This window comes from Amblyraja radiata, chromosome 20 (genome assembly GCF_010909765.2).
Source record: "Amblyraja radiata isolate CabotCenter1 chromosome 20, sAmbRad1.1.pri, whole genome shotgun sequence".
Taxonomy (NCBI): Eukaryota; Metazoa; Chordata; class Chondrichthyes; order Rajiformes; family Rajidae; genus Amblyraja; species Amblyraja radiata.
In genome coordinates, this window is record NC_045975.1 from 30,230,517 (window position 1) to 30,252,140 (window position 21,624).

A 21,624-nucleotide genomic window follows, 5' to 3' on the forward strand; every position below is an offset into this window, starting at 1 on the left:
TTTTGTCTGCCTGGCTGGCCAGTTGGGAGCCGAACGTTACAGTATCATGTCAAGCCAGGTTCTTTTCAAAGAGCCACTATGGTGTATGTCATCTCTTTGTTTGCTTCCCCCTCTCTCAACTCCCCCCCCCCCCCCCCCCCATCCCTCAAACCCCACTTAACAGGGTGACATTTGAAGTGGTAAATGTGGGACCCTTACTTAGACATCTCAGCCGTGCACAGAAATGGTTTGTCTTTTGGGCTATGTTCAACGTCCCATTTCTCCTGTCACACCACTCTGAGAGTGTCGGCGGGTGAGGGGTTATTGGAAAAGAGAGAAGTGAAATCATTTTAGATGCCAAAAACTTGTAATTAACTTTACGCACGCTTTGACAGGGAGAATACTGATGTGCCTTCCCGATCCCCCATTCGCTGCGATGGCATTTCAGTCTCAGTCACAGAGGCCGATGTCAGGAAATCCTTCAGAGGGGTGAACCCCCGAAAAGCACCTGGTCCTGATGGTATACCCGGCCGTGTTCTAAAAACCTGTGCGGACCAACTGGCGGGAGTTTTTACGGACATTTTCAACCTCTCACTTCTGAGGTCTGAGGTCCCCACCTGCTTTAAAAGGGCATCAATTATACCGGTGCCCAAGAAGAGTAAGGTGACGTGCCTCAATGACTATCGACCAGTGGCACTAACGCCGGTGGTGATGAAGTGCTTTGAGAGGTTGATCATGGAGCAAATCAACTCCTACATCGACAAAAACCTGGACCCACTGCAGTTCGCGTACCGCCACAACAGATCAACGGTGGATGCGATCTCGCTGGCCCTCCACTCCGCACTGGACCACTTGGACAACAAAAACTCATATGTCAGGCTGTTATTCATTGATTACAGCTCGGCATTTAACACAATCATCCCCTCCAAACTGGTTACCAAACTCGCAGAACTGGGTCTCTGCGCATCCCTCTGCAACTGGATCCTTGACTTCCTCGTCCACAGACCACAGTCTGTTCGTATTGGTGGAAATGTGTCAGCCTCAATAACAATCAGCACGGGAGCACCTCAAGGCTGCGTGCTCAGCCCCCTGCTGTACTCACTCTATATCCATGACTGCGTAGCGAACCACAGTGCGAACTCCATCATCAAGTTCGCTGACGACACCACTATTGTGGGGCGTATCACTGATGGGGATGAGTCAGAGTACAGAAGAGAGATCGAGCAACTGTCCATATGGTGCCAGCGCAATAACCTGGCCCTCAACACCAGCAAAACCAAGGAACTGATTGTGGACTTTGGAAGGAGTAGGAGGGGGACCCACAGCCCCATTTATATCAACGGGTCGATGGTTGAAAGGGTCAAGAGCTTCAAATTCCTGGGCGTGCACATCTCTGAAGATCTTTCCTGGTCCGAGAACACTAATGCAATCATCAAAAAAGCACATCAGCGCCTCTACTTCCTGAGAAGATTACGGAGAGTCGGATTGTCAAGGAAGACTCTCTCTAACTTCTACAGGTGCACAGTCGAGAGCATGCTGACCGGTTGCATCGTGGCTTGGTTCGGCAATTTGAGCGCCCTGGAAAGGAAAAGACTACAAAAAGTAGTAAACACTGCCCAGTCCATCATCGGCTCTGACCTTCCTTCCATCGAGGGGATTTATCGCAGTCGCTGCCTCAAAAAGGCTGGCAGTATCATCAAAGACCCACACCATCCTGGCCACACACTCATCTCCCTGCTACCTTCAGGTAGAAGGTACAGGAGCCTGAAGACTGCAACAACCAGGTTCAGGAATAGTTACTTCCCCTCAGCCATCAGGCTATTAAACCTGGCTCGGACAAAACTCTGATTATTACCAACCACTTTCTGTTATTTGCACTATCAGTTTATTTATTCATGTGTGTATATATTTATATCATGGTATATGGACACATTTATCTGTTTTGTAGTAAATGCCTACTATTTTCTGTGTGCTTAAGCAAAGCAAGAATTTCATTGTCCTATACAGGGACACATGACAATAAACTCACTTGAACTTGAACTTGAACTAATTTGAGGGGTGTTTTTGATAATCTTATCATAACAATGACATCAAGCCTTTTAAACGTTGTATAGTTCCTTCAGGGAAGGTAGGATTTCCAGGTATAATGTGAGGAAGTGATGGGTGATTAATTGTTTGATCAACTTGCTTTCTGTGCGTTACATGTTGCAAGTTGGATGTTCTGCAAGCCCTTTTTCTTCTTCCAAGATTGAGTAATAAAGTACAACTTTGGCCTAGATAGAGTGGATTTGGAAAGGATGTTTCCATTAATAGGAGAGTCTAGAACAGGAGGGTACAGCCTCAGATTAAAAAGACGTACCTTTAGAATGAAGATCAGAAGGAATTCATTTAGCCAGAGGGTAGTGATTCTGTGAAATTCATTGTCACAGATGGCTGTGGAGGCCAAGCCATTGGGTATATTTAAAGACGTCAAAGGTTATGGTCATCAAAGGGCAGTCATGGTGGCGCAGCAGTAGACCTGCTGCATTGCAGCGAATGCAGCGCCGGAGACCCGGGTTCGATCCCGACTACGGGTGCTGTCTGTATGGAGTTTGTACATTCTCCCAGTGACCTGCGTGGGTTTTCTCTGAGATCTTCGGTTTGCTCCCACACGCCAAAGACGTACAGGTTTGTAGGTTAATTGGCTTCGGTAACATTGTAAATTGTCCCTAGCGTGTTGGACTGGTGTACGGGGATCGCTCAACAGCGTGGATGAGTTGGGCCAAAGGGTCTAGTTCCGCACTGTATCTCTAAATTATACTCTGAACTAGACAGGCAGAGCCTCAGTTTAATGCCACACTGTGCGGCATTGAAATATTAGTCTGGAATCCCAAGCGTTGGAACTGTGCTGGACTACTCCAACTTGACCAATGCAAAGATATATTTAATATTTGCACTTGCTCTCTGACTATACTTGTTTAAGGAGAAAGCTATGGCCCTTGATGCTTATAAAAGCATGCCATTCCTCTGATCCGCAGCCCACTCGAAGAGAACAATCAAAAAAATAATTGCTCGCTTTGAAATATTTTATTTCTGCAAGTGGCAAAGGATTACGTTTACAAATTTCTTTGATCATGGGAGAGGGCAGGGTGATGGAGGGCAGGAGGTTTGTCAAGTCACAGGATTTGGGGGGGGGGGGGGTGAGGTTCACTTTGAAGTGAAACCTTTTGAGTTCACTGGTCTGCTGGACATGATTCCACAGAGCCCAGTGTTCCATGGTTCACATTTTGGAGAAGATTGGGCCCAACGGTTACTTTGCAGTTTCCAAATTCAAGGAACAAATTTATGTTTGCCCCTTCTTATACAAGTGGACTTGCTTTATTACTTTATAAAGACCAGAAAGCTAAATTCAAAATAATGAAGGCAAATATATTGCTAAAAGTTCACAAGGTTTGATCGATCTGTTGGTTGTCCAGATGAAGGGGAGGATATTCACATATTTCAACTGTTAGGCACAAGTTTAGTGTTTACATCTACCCAAGCTGCCAAATGAAACTCTCCTTTATAATGTACAATTCTCTTTGTGTTTGAACATAGAACATGGAATAGTACAACATAGGAACAGGCACTTCGGCCCATATACTCTGTGCTGAACGATGCCAAATTAAACAAATCCACTCCCTGCATATTCACGTGCCTATTTAAAGACCATTATTTGCAAGTATTAGTTGCAAGCAATCTCTCTGTTATCATAAGATAGACACAAAGTGGTGGAGTAACTCAGTGGGACAGGCAGCTTCTCTGGAGAGAAATAAAGTTGACATTTCGGGTCGAGACCCTTCTTCAGACCTCAACCCGAAACGTCACTCATTCCTTCTCTCCAGAGATGCTGCCTGTCTCGCTGAGTTACTCTAGCATTTTGTGTCTATCTTTGGTGTAAACCAGCATCTGCAGTTCCTTCCTACACATCTTTCTGTCATCATAAGTTTGGCCACTCGTATGTGCAAATAATGGGTAGGAACCTGGTTGGGATAGACAAGCAGAGGAAATCTCGATGTCATCTATTCGGGTTTTAAACACGACTGCAGAGAATTTTTATTTGCTGATATTTTGGGGATTTGGATATCGTAGACAAGGCCAGCATTTATTGTCCATCCCTTATTGCCTATTTATGCTGCTGCAAGTAAGAATTCCATTGTTCTATCTGGAACATATGACAACAAAATACTTGAGTCTTGACTCTAATTTTACCTGGGAACCACTACAGCTCACTGCTGAAGGTCCTCGCACAGCGCTGTTAAGTTGGGAGTTCCAGGGATTAGATGGAGTGATCATGAAGGAGAGGCATTATGTTCTAAGTTAAGATGGTGTATGACTTGGAGGAAGACCTGCAGGTGATGCTGCCCTTGTCCTCCTTGGTGATAAAGGTGAATGGTTTGGAAGGTGCTGACGGAGGGGCCTGCAGTGTATTTTGTAGATGCTACACTCTGATTTAACATAGGATGCATTTCAATTAATCAGGCACATGCTAGCTCTCAACACAGCAATCCCATCTACCCACTCCTCTCTGCATATTTCTCTGTAGCTCTGCAACTCATTTTCCCCTTTGTGTGCTCATTTGCTCCTCTTTGGTTCGTCTTGTCATATACCTACACTGTGGAATAATTTACAGCAGTCAATGAACCTACCTAGCCCTCTTTAGGATGTGGAGCACGCAGGAGAAACCAGTGTTGCCATATTGAATACATGCAAACTCCACGCAAACAGCACCAGAAGTCAGAATAGAGCCCAGATCTCTGGAGCTGTGAGACAACAGCACCAAGTACAGCACCTGTATGTAGTGCATTATTAGAGGGGATTAATGTTTAAGATGGTGATGGGCAGCAAAAACGAGGATTGCTTTAGATTACGTTGATTGTCTTTCCTGCTGACTTAAATGATTCACTAACTATCAATCCCAACACTCTTCTGTGTTGGAATGTTCCCGACCTTGGTAATTTTTGACGCATGAGATAAACTTTGGAGCTACAAATCCACACCAAGTATCATCATTGTTATATGTTCAACTCTACACTTCTCTCAGCCAAGCATGCCTTTGTCACGCTTGGGCTTGACTATTTTAATTCCAGTCTTGGCTTGTCTCCCTTGCGCAAGTCCATGCAACGTTCTGCTGTTCCTGTCTTGGCTTGCACCAATCCTCACTCAATCATCACCCCTGTGCTCACTGACATTCTGGCTCCCATTCAACCACACGCTTTCAGAAGTCTCCATGGTCTGGGCATGGTTTCAGTAATCATCTCCAGCCCCTACAATCTTCCAGTTTCACTGCTTTTCTCCAGTTCTGGCCTTTTTAATCATATCTGAATGTAATTGTTCCCCCCCATCACCTGCCAAGGCTCCAAGCCATGGAATTCACTTTCAAAGATGATCTGCCATTCATCCTTTCTTTCCCCTACAACTCATATCTGACCAAACTTTAGACAATATGACCTTATACTTCTTTGTGGCATTGCCAAAATTTAATAAAACAATCCAGTGTCTTACATTGGATCATATTTGCACAATAAAGGCTCTGTATAAACTGTACAGACACAAAATGCTGGAGTAACTCAGTGGGCCAGGCAACATCTATGGAGAAAAAGAATAGGTGACGTTTCAGATCCAAACCCGACCCAAAACATCCTCTCGGTCTGTAGAAGGGTCTCGACCTGAAACGTCACCTATTCCTTTTCTTCAGAGAGGCTGCCTCACCCGCTGAGTTACTCCAGCATTTTGTGTCTGTCTTTGTTGTAAACCAGCATCTGCTCGTCCTTCCTACACTCTCGGTGTAACCTACATTGTTGTTGATTCACTACCTGGGCTGTATTGTGATCCAGGATGATAAAGAATTTCTGGAGACCCAAGAAAGTGCAGATGCTGGAATATTGAGCAAACCACAAAGTGCTGGAGGAACTCAGTAGGTCAGGCAGCATCCGTGGGGGGAATGGACGATTAAGTTTGGTCTGAAGAAGTGTCCAGCATGTCCATTTTCTCCACAGATGCCTCCTGACCCTTATGTTTTGTAGATTAATTTATCTAGTGGGATCCAATGGAATAAAAATAACACAAGAACTGTGTGTGCTTTCTGCTTTGTCCTACTGATATCAAGATAGTGAAACAAATTACAATCCTGCCCCTTTAAACTTACTCTAAAGATGAACTTTAGCATTTCAAATGTTGAACCAGCATTCCCTGGGCATGCAATCCTAAGGTGTTAAATACATCACTGTTACCAGTATGTTCTTCATTGCCACAGAGGGAAAGACAACCCTGTTCATCTTCTACTCCTATAATGCAAACTTGTGAACTTCTCTCTTGGATCACTTTACCAGGAAGATTGTGTCCCTATAAATGAAGCTTTTTATGCATGTGCAGCTCACATTATAAACTCAATAGATGCAAGGGACTGCAGGTGCTGATTTACAAAAAAAGACACAAAGTGCTGGAGTAACTCAGTGGGTCAGGCAGCAACTCTGGAGAACATCGATAGTTGACATTTCGGTTCAGGACTCCTCAGACTGATTGGAGTAGTTTTAATTTTGATTTTGGGGTACAGCACGGAAACATGCCTTCAGCCCAACCGCATCCGAGCCGACCAGCAACCACCCCATACACTAGCACTATCCTACACACTAGGGATCATTTTACAATTTTACCCAGAGCTGCCAACTCTCACGCATTGAGCGTGAGAATCACGCATTTCGCCAAATTCTCACGCTATCACGCCGATCACAGAATTTCTCACGCTCTGTCATGAGAAATTCTGTGCTCAACGAGAATTTCACAACTAATATCAACTGCATGGGCCGCGGGCGTTGGAGAGCCGGGGTGGGGGGAGTGATGGAGCGATGGCGCGATGGAGCCGCGGGGACAGAGGCGGATGGGGAGCGGGGCCCGCGAGTGTTTGCCGGGCTGGCGAGCCGCTCGCTGCTGCTCTGGCCATGGAGCAGTCTCAGTGCAAGAGTCCCGGGCCGTCAGAGGCGTCGGAAGCGTTGCGCCGCTGCCGTGAGAGTTTCTGTGCCGAATTCGCCCTGGAGACCGGCATGGACCAGGCTGCAGCTCGATGCATCCTGGAGCACAACTAGTGGCTGTTGGAATAGGTACCAAATGGGGGTGGTTGGAGAAAGCATCCTGCTTGCCTGCCAGATTTTCACTTACTGTAACTGCAGAACCGGGGATCACACAGTTTAAGAATAAGGGGTAGGCCATTTAGGACTGAGATGAAGCCAAACTTTCTTCACCCAGAAAGTTGTGAATCTGTGCCACAGAAGGCAGTGGATGCCAATTCACAGGATGTTTTCAAGAGAGAGTTACATTTAGCTCTTGGGGCTAACAAAATCAAGGGTTTTAGGGAAAGAGGTACTGATTTTAGATGAACAGCCATGCTCATATTGAATGGCAGTGCTGGCTCGAAGGGCTGAATGGCATATTCCTGCACCTATTTTCTATGTTTCTATGCTTGAGTATATGGCAATAAAACTCGACCACTTGATTTTTAAGCATTCATGCATGGTGGAGGTATAATGTAGTCATAGAGTGATACAGTGTGAAAACAGGCCCTTTGGCCCAACTTGCCCACACCCGCCAACATCTCCCTGCTACAATCCCTCCAAACCTGTCCTATCCATGTATCAGTCTAACTGTTTCTCAAATCTTGGGATAGTCCCTGCCTCAACTACCTCCTCTGGCAGCTTGTCCCATACACCCACCACCCTTTGTGTGGAAAAAGTTATCCCTTAAAAAGTTACCTCTTAAAAATACTTCAAACAAAAAACATTGAAATCATACTTCTGCAATGCACTAAAACATGATTTTAATACATCAAATTTCAAAAGGTCACTACCATGGGAGGGGCACCCCCCTCCCATACCCCCCTCCCATACCCCCCACCCCCCTCCCATACCCCCCTCCCATACCCCCCCCCCCCCCCCCCCTCTCGGTCGCTCCATTCCCTCGCCTGGTACCCCCAAGGCCAGTGATCAGTGATCACTCAGCCCCCTGTTTATCGGCAGTGCATAAGTAAAACACATTCATGGTGAAATCCAACTTTATTCCATTAAGCACACAGGAAAATTCCAACAACAAGCTGCTTGCGTCTGGCTTTACTGTCTAGTGTGCCCGAGCGAGAGAGAGAGTCTTTGTGTAGTACCGTAATACCATGTAAAGGGTGGCATGTACATATGTGTGGTGAAGGTTATAAATGGCATGAATTAATAAGTGTTAATCTACAACCCCCACTTTCAAAACGATCCGCGGCCCCTGGTTCAGACGGAGAGCACTGCCAGATGTGAGCGGGGAACTGAAGCCCGTTGTCCATGATGTCTGGATCCCAATGCTCAGCACTTCGTTTCGGAGTTGGCTCATGTTATTGATTTGTAATTAGCCTGATTTGTAATTAGTTGCCAAAACCTTAATTTATTAATCCGGAATATCCAAGGGAGTGGGATAAGTGTAATACTAAAAGGTGTCAGGCTGTCTGTCACAACATACAGCCCCGATAACCCATTATTTCCTTCAGTTAACTATTGGGAAGGTAGCACTATTGTCACTTGCCACTCAACTATTATGTTTGTTTATCTCATCAACCATTCCGGAGGTTTTATTTTTCTGATGCTATTTAAACTTCACTTGGATTTCAATCACTTCAATGTAAAAGTAATTGGGAATGGGGAGCATTGGAACAAAAATTTGCTCTCAGTACATATTAACGGTAATATAATAACGTATGCATGTTGGTTGGTGCAATCAAAACATAGATCTTTTTATCTTTGTTGTGTTATGAATACCACAGAAAATATTATGTACTCTCAAGATCATATTAAATAGAATATTATTGCTTAAATATATAGTTATTGGACTTTGCATTTCGGGAAAGTACCAGCTGAGAGGAAGTCAGCAAATAACTGAAAATATTGAGGGTGAAAATGACTTCAGGACAGTTTGTTAGGAAAATGAAGGAAATGGTAACAGAATACTTATACAGCTAAGTGAGTATAACTTTATGGATGAGAAATTGTGTTCAACCAATTGATGACATTTGATAAAGTAACTCGCATGTTAGATAATAAGGAAGCCAATGGATGTAGCAAATTTTGAAATACAAAATTTGGTCCGTGAAGTGCCCCATAAAAGATTACTGCATTAGATAAGCACCTATGGACTTGAACGTAATAGGTCCAGGGGGGTCAGATATGGGGATTTATGTGTGTGTCAGATATATTGTCCGTGCAGAGGGGCTAGGAGCAAGGCCAAGTGTGCATCCAGAATCAAGGTCTGGAATAGTACGAGGTGTGCAGTCAAAGCTGGGACAATGGGAGTGTTCAGCACTGGGAACCTAAGCAGGTAAGCAGCTATGATCAGTGTGGAATAGGGGGCCAGGTGTAAGTCTGGGCTCAGGGTCAGGAATGAGAGAAGGTATGCAACTGGAGTCGGGGTCAGGAGTAGTACCAGATGTGCAGTGAGACCCAGGTTGGTCAACATGGGCCAAGTGCTTGATTATAATCTAATTTCCATACATGAATACACAAAGATTATTCATGTGCTGCACCTGTTGATCAGAGCCTGGCTCTACTGTGGAATGTAATTAGGAATGTAATTTAGCCTAACCTTATTCATAGCTAATCCAATTTAAAGCATAAATATTGCATTCAAATGTAAATTAAAAGACTCGCTACAGTATGCACCAGATTGCACAGTTTCAAGCTGAAAAATGCAAAATCTCCTGTTTGCCTTTAGCCTTCCCCTTTGTTGTTACACGTAAACCAAGATGGGGTTAGTGCAGCAGGAAGGCTCCTCACCATTAAAAGTGATGCAATCGGAAAGCTGATATCCAATGTGTTCATGATTTTGGTTTCATCCTCCATAGAAATTGAAGGCTCCAGATTTGTAAGTGGAGCAGTTTTGTGTTCACTAATTATATTTTTCATGTTAGCCTTCATTGACAATATAATATTAGTTTTCTGTCTTGTGGTCAGTGGCTCTTACCTCATGGGGTGACATAACAGATATCAAGTTGTAGTCTCTTTAAAATATGTCTTAAATTGGGAAGCTCAGGCAGTTCTGTAAGCCACAGGCAAATTTGCTCAGGCAAATTAAACCAATGTTTGGAAAAGTAAAAATATCTTGAAACTTTGGTTAAAATCAAAAGGAAGGTGGCAGCTGAGTGAATGATAGCATATTTGATCAAAGGCAAACTATTGGCATTGGTCCAGCTCTCTGTCTTTTTATCTTGCTCTCCATCAGTGCTTTGTTCCCTCCGGTTCTCTCTCTTTACTTTTGTCTTTCTTACTTTCTCTGTCCTATTTTCTGTCTATCTAGTGATCTCTTTCACCCTTTCACTTCGTGTCTTGATCTGCAAACTTACTCGAACTGCCTCCTGTGCTCTGTACTGTATATCTTGCTCTGTTTTTGTGTCATTTTTTTTTGCTTTGTTTGATTATCATTCTTTCCCCTTTTCCCTTTGAACGATTCCTCTTCTCTGTATGATTGTATCAGCCTGAAGAAGTGTCCCGACCCGAAACATCACCTCTCCATGTTCTCCACAGACGCTGTCTGGCCCGCTGAGTTATTCCAGCACTTTGTATCTTTTGCTTGTGAACCAAGCATCTTCAGTTCCTTGTTTCTACTCAGTGTTTTCTTTCTCGGTTTGCTTGCCCTTCTATGCCTTTTTTTTAAAGTCTAGTTTAGTTTAGTTTATTGTCACATGTACCGGGGTGCAGTGAAAGGCTTTTGTGTGTTAGCCACTCAGCGGAAAGATAACACGTGATTACAATCGAGCCATCCACTGTGTACAGCTACATAGTAAAGGGAATTACGTGAATTTGATAATTAAAAGAGTAGAGTGATCATAATTCGTGATTGCAGATCCACTTCTGCGACTAACACACAAAGAGGCGCCTGGCTTGGCCACCATCTTGGACTGATTCCACCTGTTTCTCTTATAATTCCTTCATTATTTCCGTGACTACTTCATTTACCTCCATGTGTAATAATTTTATTCGTTGCCGCTATTTCAATCTGGCTCACCAATTCTCTCAGTATTTTCCTTTCTTAATCCCATTTGAAGATCCACCTCCCCCCCGCCACCTTCCCCCCCACTCCCACTTCTTTTTTGCTTAAGCAGATACTGTTACTGAAATATTACATTTTGGAGAAAGAACATTTAAAATTAAGCCCAGTTTTATAGTAGACATAACACTGTTCTTATAGCATTATGAGTTACTCAACGTTTGGCTTTGACTGTTTATGACCCAAGTTTGGATATTTCTGTAATTAATCCAACTGTTTCAGCAGGAGTGAGAACTCAGTGGGACTATCAACTTTCTGATGTTAGCAGTTGTTCACAAACTGCAAAATAAGCCTCTGTACATTTGCTGTGGCAGTCTGTAATTGCCATTGTGCTGAAGATGGGCATTTAATTTGGAAAAACATGTTTTTTTGTGGAAACTTTATGGCCTGCAGAAATAGCACTAAAAAAAAGCTGTAAATCCAGAAAGTAAAATAGTCACAGATTTGCAAAAAAACTATCTTCCCTAAAACGTGTTCATATCCTGTATGTTTTTAAACTACATAAAATTGCCACTAGTTAAAGCAGCTAGGACATAAATTTGAATGGGAGACTTTTTAAATGAATGAATTACTAGAATTTCAGCTGTGGAATCTGTTTTTCCAGCACCCTCAATAAATCATCATGATATATATCCTGTGTAAATGGAATGTTGCAGGAATATGTCAATTGCACAAATAGATAGTTTAACTACTTAAAGGTTCTGATTCCAAAATGGGGACTCTGCAGATATTAGACACAAAGCAAATCACTGTAGATAGACACAAAATGCTGGAGTAACTCAGCGGGTCAGGCAGCATCTCTGGAGAAAAGGAATAGGTGATGTTTTGGGTTGAGATCCTTCTTCAGACTGAGAGTCAGGGGAGAGGGAAACTAGAGGTATGAAAAGGTTCAGAACAAATCAGAGCCGGCACCGCTGAACAAGGAAGGGTGGAGCCCACAATGGTCCATTGTTGGCAGCGGAAGAGGTGACAACAAAGGGACATATGGATACAAACAGTGAAACTAGCAGGACGACTAGGGTGGGAGAGAGATGGAGAGAGAGGGAATGCAAGGGTTACTTGAAATGAGAGAAATCAATATTCATACCACTGGGTTGTAAGCTGCCCCAGCAAAATTTGAGGTGCAGTTCCTCAAATTTGCATGTGACCTCACTCTGACAGTGGAGGAGACCCACGACAAAATCAGTATGGGAATGCGAAAGGGAGTTTAAATGTTTGACACTGTTCACCTTCTTAAGTATATCAGAGGTAGATGGAACCCGTTAGTTTTTCACACTGTGTCTGTCCAGTGACCAGATAGGTAATTGTTGAAGTCTTTGTGATGACAATGTATAAATTGGTGAGGATTGAGTAACTTTACTTGAAGTTCAAACTCCTTATCTATAGACTGTGAGGTTTTAGAAATGACATTAAGGGTTGTACAATATGTATCCTGGGGATTCATCACATAACCTCCCATCTTTAACTGCCCAGCACAGGCAATCAGCCTTTCTCTTTCTCGTTCCTTGTTATCAAGTATTGGCGATAAGACAGAGAGCAATAGGTGAGAATAAACAGGTCATTCTCAGGTTGGCAGGCTGTGACAAGTGAGGTTCAACGTGTTTTTTTTTGGAAACTTTATGGCCTGTAGAAATAGCTCTAAGAAAAGGAGCTGTATATCTAGAACGTAAAATCAGCACTGTTTTGCAAAATCCCATTTTACCTAAATTGTAATCAACAAAAGTATTAAAAGAAGATAGGCACAAAATGCTGGAGTTAGCTCAGCGGGTCAGGTTAGCATCTCTGGAGAAAATGAATAGGTGATGTTTCGGGTTGAGACTCTTCTTCAGACTGAAAGTAAAGGTGGGGGGGAATGGGGGAAATAAAATGGAAGCGAGAAAAAGAACAAATCCATTTGTTTTTGGGATTTGTTCTGGCCTTTTCTTGCCTCCAATTTATTCCCACCTCCACATCTCTATTTTCAGTCTGAGGAAGGGTTCTGAACCAATACGTCACCTATTCCTTTTCTCCAGAGTTGCTGTCTAACTCGCTGAGTTATTCTATTTGACGTCTATAAACCAGCATCTGCAGTTCCTTCCTACATGAGGTATTGAAAGAAATCGGAAAAAAAACACATTGGGGATAGAATTTTGCCTCTCAACACAAAGATAAGGAATTTGAAGTTCAAGTTTGTTCAAAATCACTCAATCCACACCTTTGCAAACATACAATGTATTCATTGAATCTAAAGGAAATGAATTTCAAAATGTCATGGGAGGAGTACAATGTACCATAGCCATGGCAGGATACATTTAGTCCTTGCATTCAAGGTTGAATGTGTAGTTTAGTTTTAGTTTGGAGATACAGTGTGGAAACAAGCCCTTCGGCTCACCGAGTCTAAGCCAATGTTCATCCATACACTAGTTCTATCCTACACACTACAGGAGTCAATTAACCTACAAACCTGCACGTCTTTAGAATGTTTGAGGAAACCGGAGCACCCGGAGAAAACCCACACAATCTAAGGGAGATTGTACTAACTCCGTACAGACAGCACCCATAGATCGAACCCAGGTCCATGGCACTGTAAGGCAGCAACTCTACTGCTGCGCCACTGTGTCACCCTTAATGTCAACCTCATGGTTTTTATTAGCCAAATAATTCTGCTCCCATCGTGTACCAATATTTCACTGCTGAAGATTCCTGCCCAAGCACAACTATATTCAGTGTGTGTACCTAGTGGGCAGCTGAGCCAAAGATGCTGCTTTGATCAGATGGTCTGAACCCGGGTCACATTGTAAGACCAATAAAAGGCCTTCGTCACTCATAATTCTTATTTGACCCTGAGGTCTATGAGCCATGCATCGATACTTACAGATGTTGAGTAAAGAGACTCTGTTTAACCGATCGGCTTTAAGTTAACTCCTCATTGTCGCATATACCCAGTGCTCATTCTCTCAACTAAAAGCTGAATAAAAATAACGCAGATTAAATGAAGACTGGTGCTGATGAAATGGTGTTCCAACTCCAGAGAAAGAGGGAGGAGGGGAAAATAAAGGGATGGAAAAAAAATGTGCTTTATGTAATTTTAGGCAAAATTAAAATCACAGAATTTCTGTGTCAACAGTGGTAGAGTTGATGCCTTACAGTGCCAGAGACCTGGGTTTGATCCTGCCTATGGGTGATGTCTGTATGGAATTTGTATGTTCTCCCTGTGACCACGTTCCTCCCACACTCCAAAGACAGGTTAACTGGCTTTGGTTAAATTGTAAATTGTCCCTAGTGTGTGCAGGAGGGATGGTGTCAGTGTGCGGGGATCGGTGGTGGTCGCGGACTCAGTGGGCCGATGGTCCTGTTTCCGCGCTGTGTCTCTAAACTAAACTAAACTAAATGTGCTTGTGGTTGTAAAAAAAATGACACTCAGAAAATAAAATTTAATTGTGAAGTCTTTTCCCCAAAGATCTTCCCTCCTAACACAATCCTGCTTTGTTTACAGGCTGAGAGATTCCCATAGGACCACCATCAAGGTGATTCGAAGGATACAGTATTTTGTCGCGAAGAAGAAATTTCAGGTGAGTCCTCAATGAAAGAAGGGGAAGTCAAAAACATTTTCCTACTGTCTCACTTGGACCCTATAAGAAAGTCTGGCAGTAGTCTGGCTGCATGTTACACCCTCTATTCTCCACCGTTGTCAATGGGGGAGACTGTCTCAATGGGGAAGGGAAGACTGGAAGAACAGGGGCTGCTGAAATTCGACCTGGCTACATGTAATTTATTTCTCTCTCTACTATGACCTTGACTCTTCAACTTCAGCACCTATATCACTTTCCACTAACACATTCCAGTTTCTTTTCACCAGCTATGCAGTCGCTTCCACTGATTGTGTGAAGTTACTTGATTACAAAGATAAGGAACCAGTCTGTGCTATTTTCTGTCCTACTTTTTAACTAATGCCTTTCCCAGTTGATGCTGTGTAGAGCTGTGACCGTTTTTACACGTGCTCCCATTCTTCATTTTTACCTTTCATTTTACGTTTTGTAATTACTGTAAATTGATAGGTTGTTTACTTGGTTCAGTAATAGAGTCACGGAGCAAGGTAAAAGGCCCTTCAGCCGACTGAATCCACACCGATCAGTGGCGATAATCTTTCATTAATCTCCTTTTGTTCTTCCCACATTCCTGACGACCCTTCCCTGATGCTACCACTCACCACTGTGCTAGGGGCAATTTACCACAACCAAGTTGTCTTCTAAACTGCACGTCCCTTTACCCTAAGTTCCATTTATCGTGTATCTGTAGATGGCTCAATTATAATCACGTATAGCCTTTCCACAGACTGGATAGCAATCAACAAACAGGGGCAGCATGGTACCACAGCGGTAGAGTTGCTGCCTTCCAGCGCCAGAGACTCTGGTTCGATCCTGACTGCGTGTGCTGTCTATACGGAGTTTGTACGTTCTCCCCGTGACCTCGTGGGTTTTCCCCGGTTGCTCCAGTTTCCTCCCGCACTCTAAAGACGTACAGGTTTGTAGGTTAATTTAGCTTCGGTAAAAATTGTTAATAGGCCCCAGTGTGTAAGATAGTGCTGGTGTATGGGGTGAACGCTGGTCAGTGTGAACTCAGTGGGCCAAAGGGCCTGTTTCTACACTGTATCAATAGGATGGCTGGCAATTCCTTGCCGTTTGGCACCCCTGTTTCATGATTTAACAAGGGCTGTTGAAGACAGGCTGGAAACACTGAGAATTTTCAAGTTCAAAGAATATAGTTATAAAAACTGCACAGAGCATTACAAACGCTCAACTGCCCTCCTTGGATGATATATATAGGGCCCGATGCTTGCGCCGGGCCACAAACATCAAGCAGGACACATCCCACCCTACCAACCACCTTTTCACTCTGCTACCCTCTGGGAGGCGATTCAGGTCTCTGAAGGCTAAAAAATAGTTTTTACCCATGTGCGATAAAAGAACTTAATTCCAACAGAGAACACTGGGGAAGCAAAATGTAATTCCAAGAAATGCAACATTCTTTTAAAATTCTTTTTAAATACTTATTTATTATTTTTACTAATAAGTGTACATATGTGTCAATGGTTGTCGTGTTTGTATTTTTTAACCGGAGGAGATGCAATGGAATTTCGTTGCACAGTATTGTGCAATGACAATAAACGTATTCATTCATTCATTCATTCATTCATTCATTCATTCATTCATTCATTCATTCATTCATTCATTCATTCATTCATTCATATAGCCCTAAATATTTACTGCTTCTGATCAGAAGCTCAAGATATATTGAGACCAACCAGAGAGATACTGATTAATGGACAGAGCTCTCACACTGGGGAATTCTGGGACAGTTCAGTTTTAAAACGCATCTTGAAATATTTGGTCTCTTGGACAGGCAGTTTCTCACTGGTGATAAAAGGCTGAAATGAAACTTAGTATGATTACCTCATTGGAAGAAGAAGGGTCTCGCCCTGAAACGTCTCCCATTCCTTCTCTCCAGAGATGGGAGCCTGTCCTGCTGAGTTACTCCAGCTTGTTGTGTCTATCTTCGGTTTAAGTCGGCATCTGCAGTTCCTTGTTACACAGCTCATTGACTGAGTGATTGATTGAAAGAGACAGGTTGGAAACAGGCCCTTCGTCCCACCAAATTCACACCAACCCATCGATCACCCGTTCTATGTTATCCCACTTTCTCATCCACTCCCTGCACACTAGGGGCAATTTACAGAGGCCAATTTACTACAAGGTCACTTGTCTCTGGGATGCAGGACGAAATCGGAGCACCTGGAGGAAATACGCGGCCACAGGGAGAACGTGCAAATGCCACATAGTTATGGAATAGGTCAGGGTCGAACCCGAGACTCTGGCATTGTGTGCCAGCAAGGTCGAACACATGGGGCGGCACAGTGGCTCAGCGATAGAGTTGCTGCCTTACAGCGCCAGAATCCCTGGTTCAATCCTGACTACGGGTGCTGTCTGTACGGAATTGTACATTCTCCCTGTGATCACATGGGTTTTCTCTGGTTGCTTCCCGCACTCCAAAGACGTACAGCTTTGTAGGTTAATTGGTTTTGGTAAATTGTAAAATGTCCCTAGTGTGTAGGGTAGTGCTAGTGTACGGGGTGATCGCTGGTCGGTGCTGTCTCGGTGGGCCAAAAGGCCTGTTTCCGTGCCGTATCTCTAAAGTTTAAATTTTAAAGAAGCTGTATCTCTGGCATTGTGGGACGGCAGGATCGAACCAGGGTCTCTGACACTGAGGCAGCAGCTCCACCAGCTCCACCACTGTGCCGCTCATGTTTAAATATTTGGAATTGATCATTCTGCTCTAACATCCCCCACAGGCTTACATCAGCCTTGGTTTGTTAATGTTACTGGGGCCACAAAGATCTTTATTTTCCTTACTTGTGAAGCATAAAATTCCTCAGGATTCTTATTAAATGGTCACAATTGGTTGATAATAGCTTAGGCACTAATAACTGCAAATAAATCCACAAGTCCTGGGGAAAATATACGGTTACAATCTGAATATTAAAAGCCCATGTTTGCATCAAACCATGCGATTGTAATGGGGTGCGATTGGTCTTGCCTAACTATCCAACGCAGAGGACAACATACTTCACAGCTCACTGGTTTGACTCTCCGTTAAGGTCAATGAAACATTGTTATACAGCAGGACTGGATCTTTGATACTTAGGGAAGCACTGAAACAGGCCCTTTGGCCCACCGAGTCCATGTCGACCAGCGACCCCCATACACTAACAATATCCTGCGCACTAGAGACAATTTACAAATTTTTCCAAAGCTGATTAACTTACAAACATATACATCTTTGGAGTGTGGATGGAAACCGGAGCATCCGTAAAAACCCATGCAGTCACGTGGAAAACATACAAACTCCGAGCAGAAAGTACCCATAATAAGGATCGAACCTGGGTCTCTGGCACTGTAAGGCAGCAGCTATACCGCTGTGCCACCCTGCAGCCCCTATTCCTTTCAATTACTATTTGGTTGAGACTAGTTTCACCTCATGTCAGTAATCACCAGTGGTCTTGAATACAATTGCATTTTAGACGGTTTCTTTTTGACTTCCCGTTGCCAGTAAGCAATTACTTCCCTATTCAAAGCATACTGGCGGAAAAAAATACACCAAACTTTCCATCCTTACCTTGCCTCATAGTTCTGCAAATATTTGTTTTGTTTCACAGCAAGCCAGAAAGCCTTACGATGTCAGAGATGTAATCGAACAGTATTCTCAGGGTCATCTCAACCTGATGGTGCGAATCAAGGAACTGCAGAGAAGGTATTTAACTGTAATGACTCTACAATTGGCACCCTGAGAATTGACTGTAAAATGTAAACAGGTTGCGGGATATTGAGCGTACGTACTGGTGACCTTATATATCCAGGGGACTCATCACATTGGGGTTGTGGACTGAGCCAGCTCACCCATCTCCTTGACCTTTTCAGCCTTGACCTCTTGGAGCTGATGCAGTCATCTCTTAAAATGGCCGCTGTCATGTTCATAACAAACCTCCTGTGTAACATGTTATAGTTGTGCTGGAGAAGGTGGGAAAGTAGGAGCTTAGAATGACTTGGGTGTGAGAGGGTAGGGAAGGTCAGAAGAGAATGCTGGAAACACTGAGCCGGTCAGGCAGCAGGCAGCAGAAGAAGGAATGTGTCATCTTGAATATTTTTAGTGTAGGATATTGCCTTGGGATCAGTAACAGCTCTATTATCCCACCTATGAAATGGCCAGGAAATTAATAATTCATTAGTTTAGTTCAGTTTAGTTTAATTTATTGTCATGTGTACCAAGGTAGAGTGAAAAGCTTTTTATTTCTTGCCTGCTATGTCAGTAGAAAGACTATATACATGGTTACAATCAAGCCATTCACAGTGTAGATACAGGATGAAGGGAATGACGTTAGTGCAAGGTAAAGTCCAGTAAAGTCCGATTACAGATGGTTTGAGGGTGTCCAATGAGGTAGATGGGAGGTCAGGGCGACCATCCTGGTGATAGGATGGTTCAGATGCCTGATCAAAATTGCAGCACAACAGGGAAGAATTCAGCCTAAGACGACTTTGTCAGATAAAAAAGAACTCCACCCAGTGTACTGCCTCCCAGCTTGTGTGCATCCTCATAGGTTGGAGCCTCTTAGAAGCTCCTCATGGTATTTGTTGAATGTGCTGAGGGATTCAGCTTTCACCACTTATTCAGGTAGCTAGTTCCAAACTGCTCCACTCTTTCCATGGCAAATAAATACTTAAATGTCCACTGGTCTTTTTCAAACTTAAATTTGTATTGTCTCAATTTTGACTCTCTGCCTGAGCAAATATAGTTGCCTTCGTCAATCTATTAAAGCTCTATTACACTCTTTGTGAAATAGTCATAGAGTGATAGAGCTCAGAACCGGAGCCATGGCCCACTCAGTCCATGCTGACTGTAAAACACCCATTGAAGCCGATTGTATTCTCCATACATTCTCATCAACTCCCCCAAGATTCTGCCAGTCACCTGCACACTCGGGGCAAATTAGAGTGGCCCAATTAGCCGATCAACCCTGCACGTCTTTGAAACATGGGAGAAAAAGAAGTATCCATGGAGAAGGAGTACCCAGGCCAAACTCCATACAGACAACGGATATGTGAGTTAGCTGATCTACAAGATGTACCACTGTGCCACCCTAACATTTCAACTTGCACGTCTTGAACGGTTGAATAAATGTTCGCTTGGAATTCTTTGTTTTAGAATCAGTTCTCCAGCCCTGCTATAATCCTCAAAACAGCCTCAGTCCCTCTCTTGTGCCTTCATCCTTCCTGTAAAATGATGATCAGTCCTGATGCAGTACCATAACTGTGGCCTAACCAGGGTTTGACGCAGTTGCAACATAATCTCCTGTTTTAATATCCTACGGCTCAGCTAAAAAAGGGAAGCAATCTGCTTTTTACTAGTTTTCTAGACTGCCCAGCCAGCTCTGAACAAGCCTTCCAGGGCCATTCTGTTCCTTTATGACCTTTATTATCCTTGTACAGCTTTGCAATTAATAATTCCTCCCTGGAGATTCAGTGTACGAGGCAAAGCCCATTGATAGTTCCAGAACAGATTCTCACCATCCCTAGCTCATAGTCAGAGAGGAATACAGCACCAATGCAGACCCTTTGATCCAATTCATCCATGCCAACTAGCTCATGTTGCCTACATGAGCTAGTCCCCTTGGCCTGCATTTGGCCCGTATCCCTATAAACATTTTCTATCTCTGTAGCTGTCCAAATGTATTTTTAATGTAATTGTGCCTGACTCTGCATTTCCACCAAAAGCTCACTCTGCACACCCATCACCCTCTGTGTGAAAAACCTTCTCCTGAAATCCCCTTTACATCTTTCCCGCCTAACATAACATCTATGCAGGTGGATGCAAAAATGCAGATATCTTCAGTGGCCTTAAAAGTATTGAAGTCAACTTCAATCCAATCACCAATAACAAAAGCACTCTTTAAAAGATTTTTGTTAGTCTTATAGCCCTGTCCCACAGTACAAGTTCATTCCAAGAGCTCTCCCGAGTTTAAAAAAAAATCAAACTCGTGGTAAGCACGGATAATGAATGTAGCGGGTACGTTGGAGTTCGGGGACGTCTCTTAGCGGCTCGTACCGCTAACGGCAAGTACTCGGGAAGACTTGCTAATGGCAGGTAAGTACTGGAAGACTCGTGAAGATTTTTCAACATGTTGAAAAATGTCCACGAGAGCCCCGAGTACCGACGAGTGGCCATTACCGTAAATCTCCGAGTTCGAATCAGGGCAAACTCGGGAGAGCTCTTGGAATGAACTCGTACACTCGTACCGTGGGACAGGGCTTTTAGCATCCATTGATATTATAGTTCGGCTATTAAGTGGTGAAAGAAGGAAATATTCTCACATGGATAGCATGCATCTGGAACTCCCTATGTGTTTCTGGGACCAATTAAATACCCAAGACAGAATAATAAAAGAGAAAGCAGAAGATGAAACATAGTTGTTCAATTTTGAGGTCATTGTTATTGCCAAGTCATGTAGAAAAAGGAACGGCACAGTGGCGCAGCGGTAGAGTTGTTGCCTTACAGTGACAGGGACACAGATTCGATCTTGACCACAAACGCTGTCTGTACAGAGTTTGTATGTTCTCCCTATGACCATGTGGGGTTTCTCTGGGTGCTCCAATTTCCTCCCACATTTCAAATACGTAATGGTTTGTAGGCTAACTGGCTTTCAGTAAAAATTACAAATTGTCTCTGGTGTGAAGGTAGAGTTAATGTGCGAGGATCGCTGGTCAGTGCGGGGCTCGGGGGGGGCTGAAGTGCCTGTTTCCCTGCTGTATCTCTAAACTAAACTAAACTAAACTTGATGTCTGTCTCCAAATGTGTCCCAGGGAACAATCCATAACTCAGAGAGTATTTATTTTATGAAAATCAGACATTCTTTTGGAAACATTCGCAGAGTCTCTCTAACTCAAAGTCTATCAGGTTTTTAGACGCTTTAAGAGCAAAGATAAGAGTTGATTCAACCCAACTTCAATAGCTGCAATGACATTGTTTGCT

At 43.5% G+C, this 21,624-nt stretch overlaps 1 protein-coding gene across 1 annotated transcript in view; it reads left to right on the forward strand.

Moving 5' to 3' along the window:
• kcnq1 (potassium voltage-gated channel subfamily Q member 1) overlaps positions 1 to 21,624 on the forward strand; it is a 654,391-nt gene that overhangs the window by 389,894 nt on the left and 242,873 nt on the right. The window contains exons 13-14 of the mRNA XM_033039179.1: positions 14,540 to 14,615; positions 18,257 to 18,351. Coding sequence (XP_032895070.1) covers positions 14,540 to 14,615; positions 18,257 to 18,351 — 171 coding nt within the window. The remainder of the gene's footprint in view (positions 1 to 14,539; positions 14,616 to 18,256; positions 18,352 to 21,624) is intronic.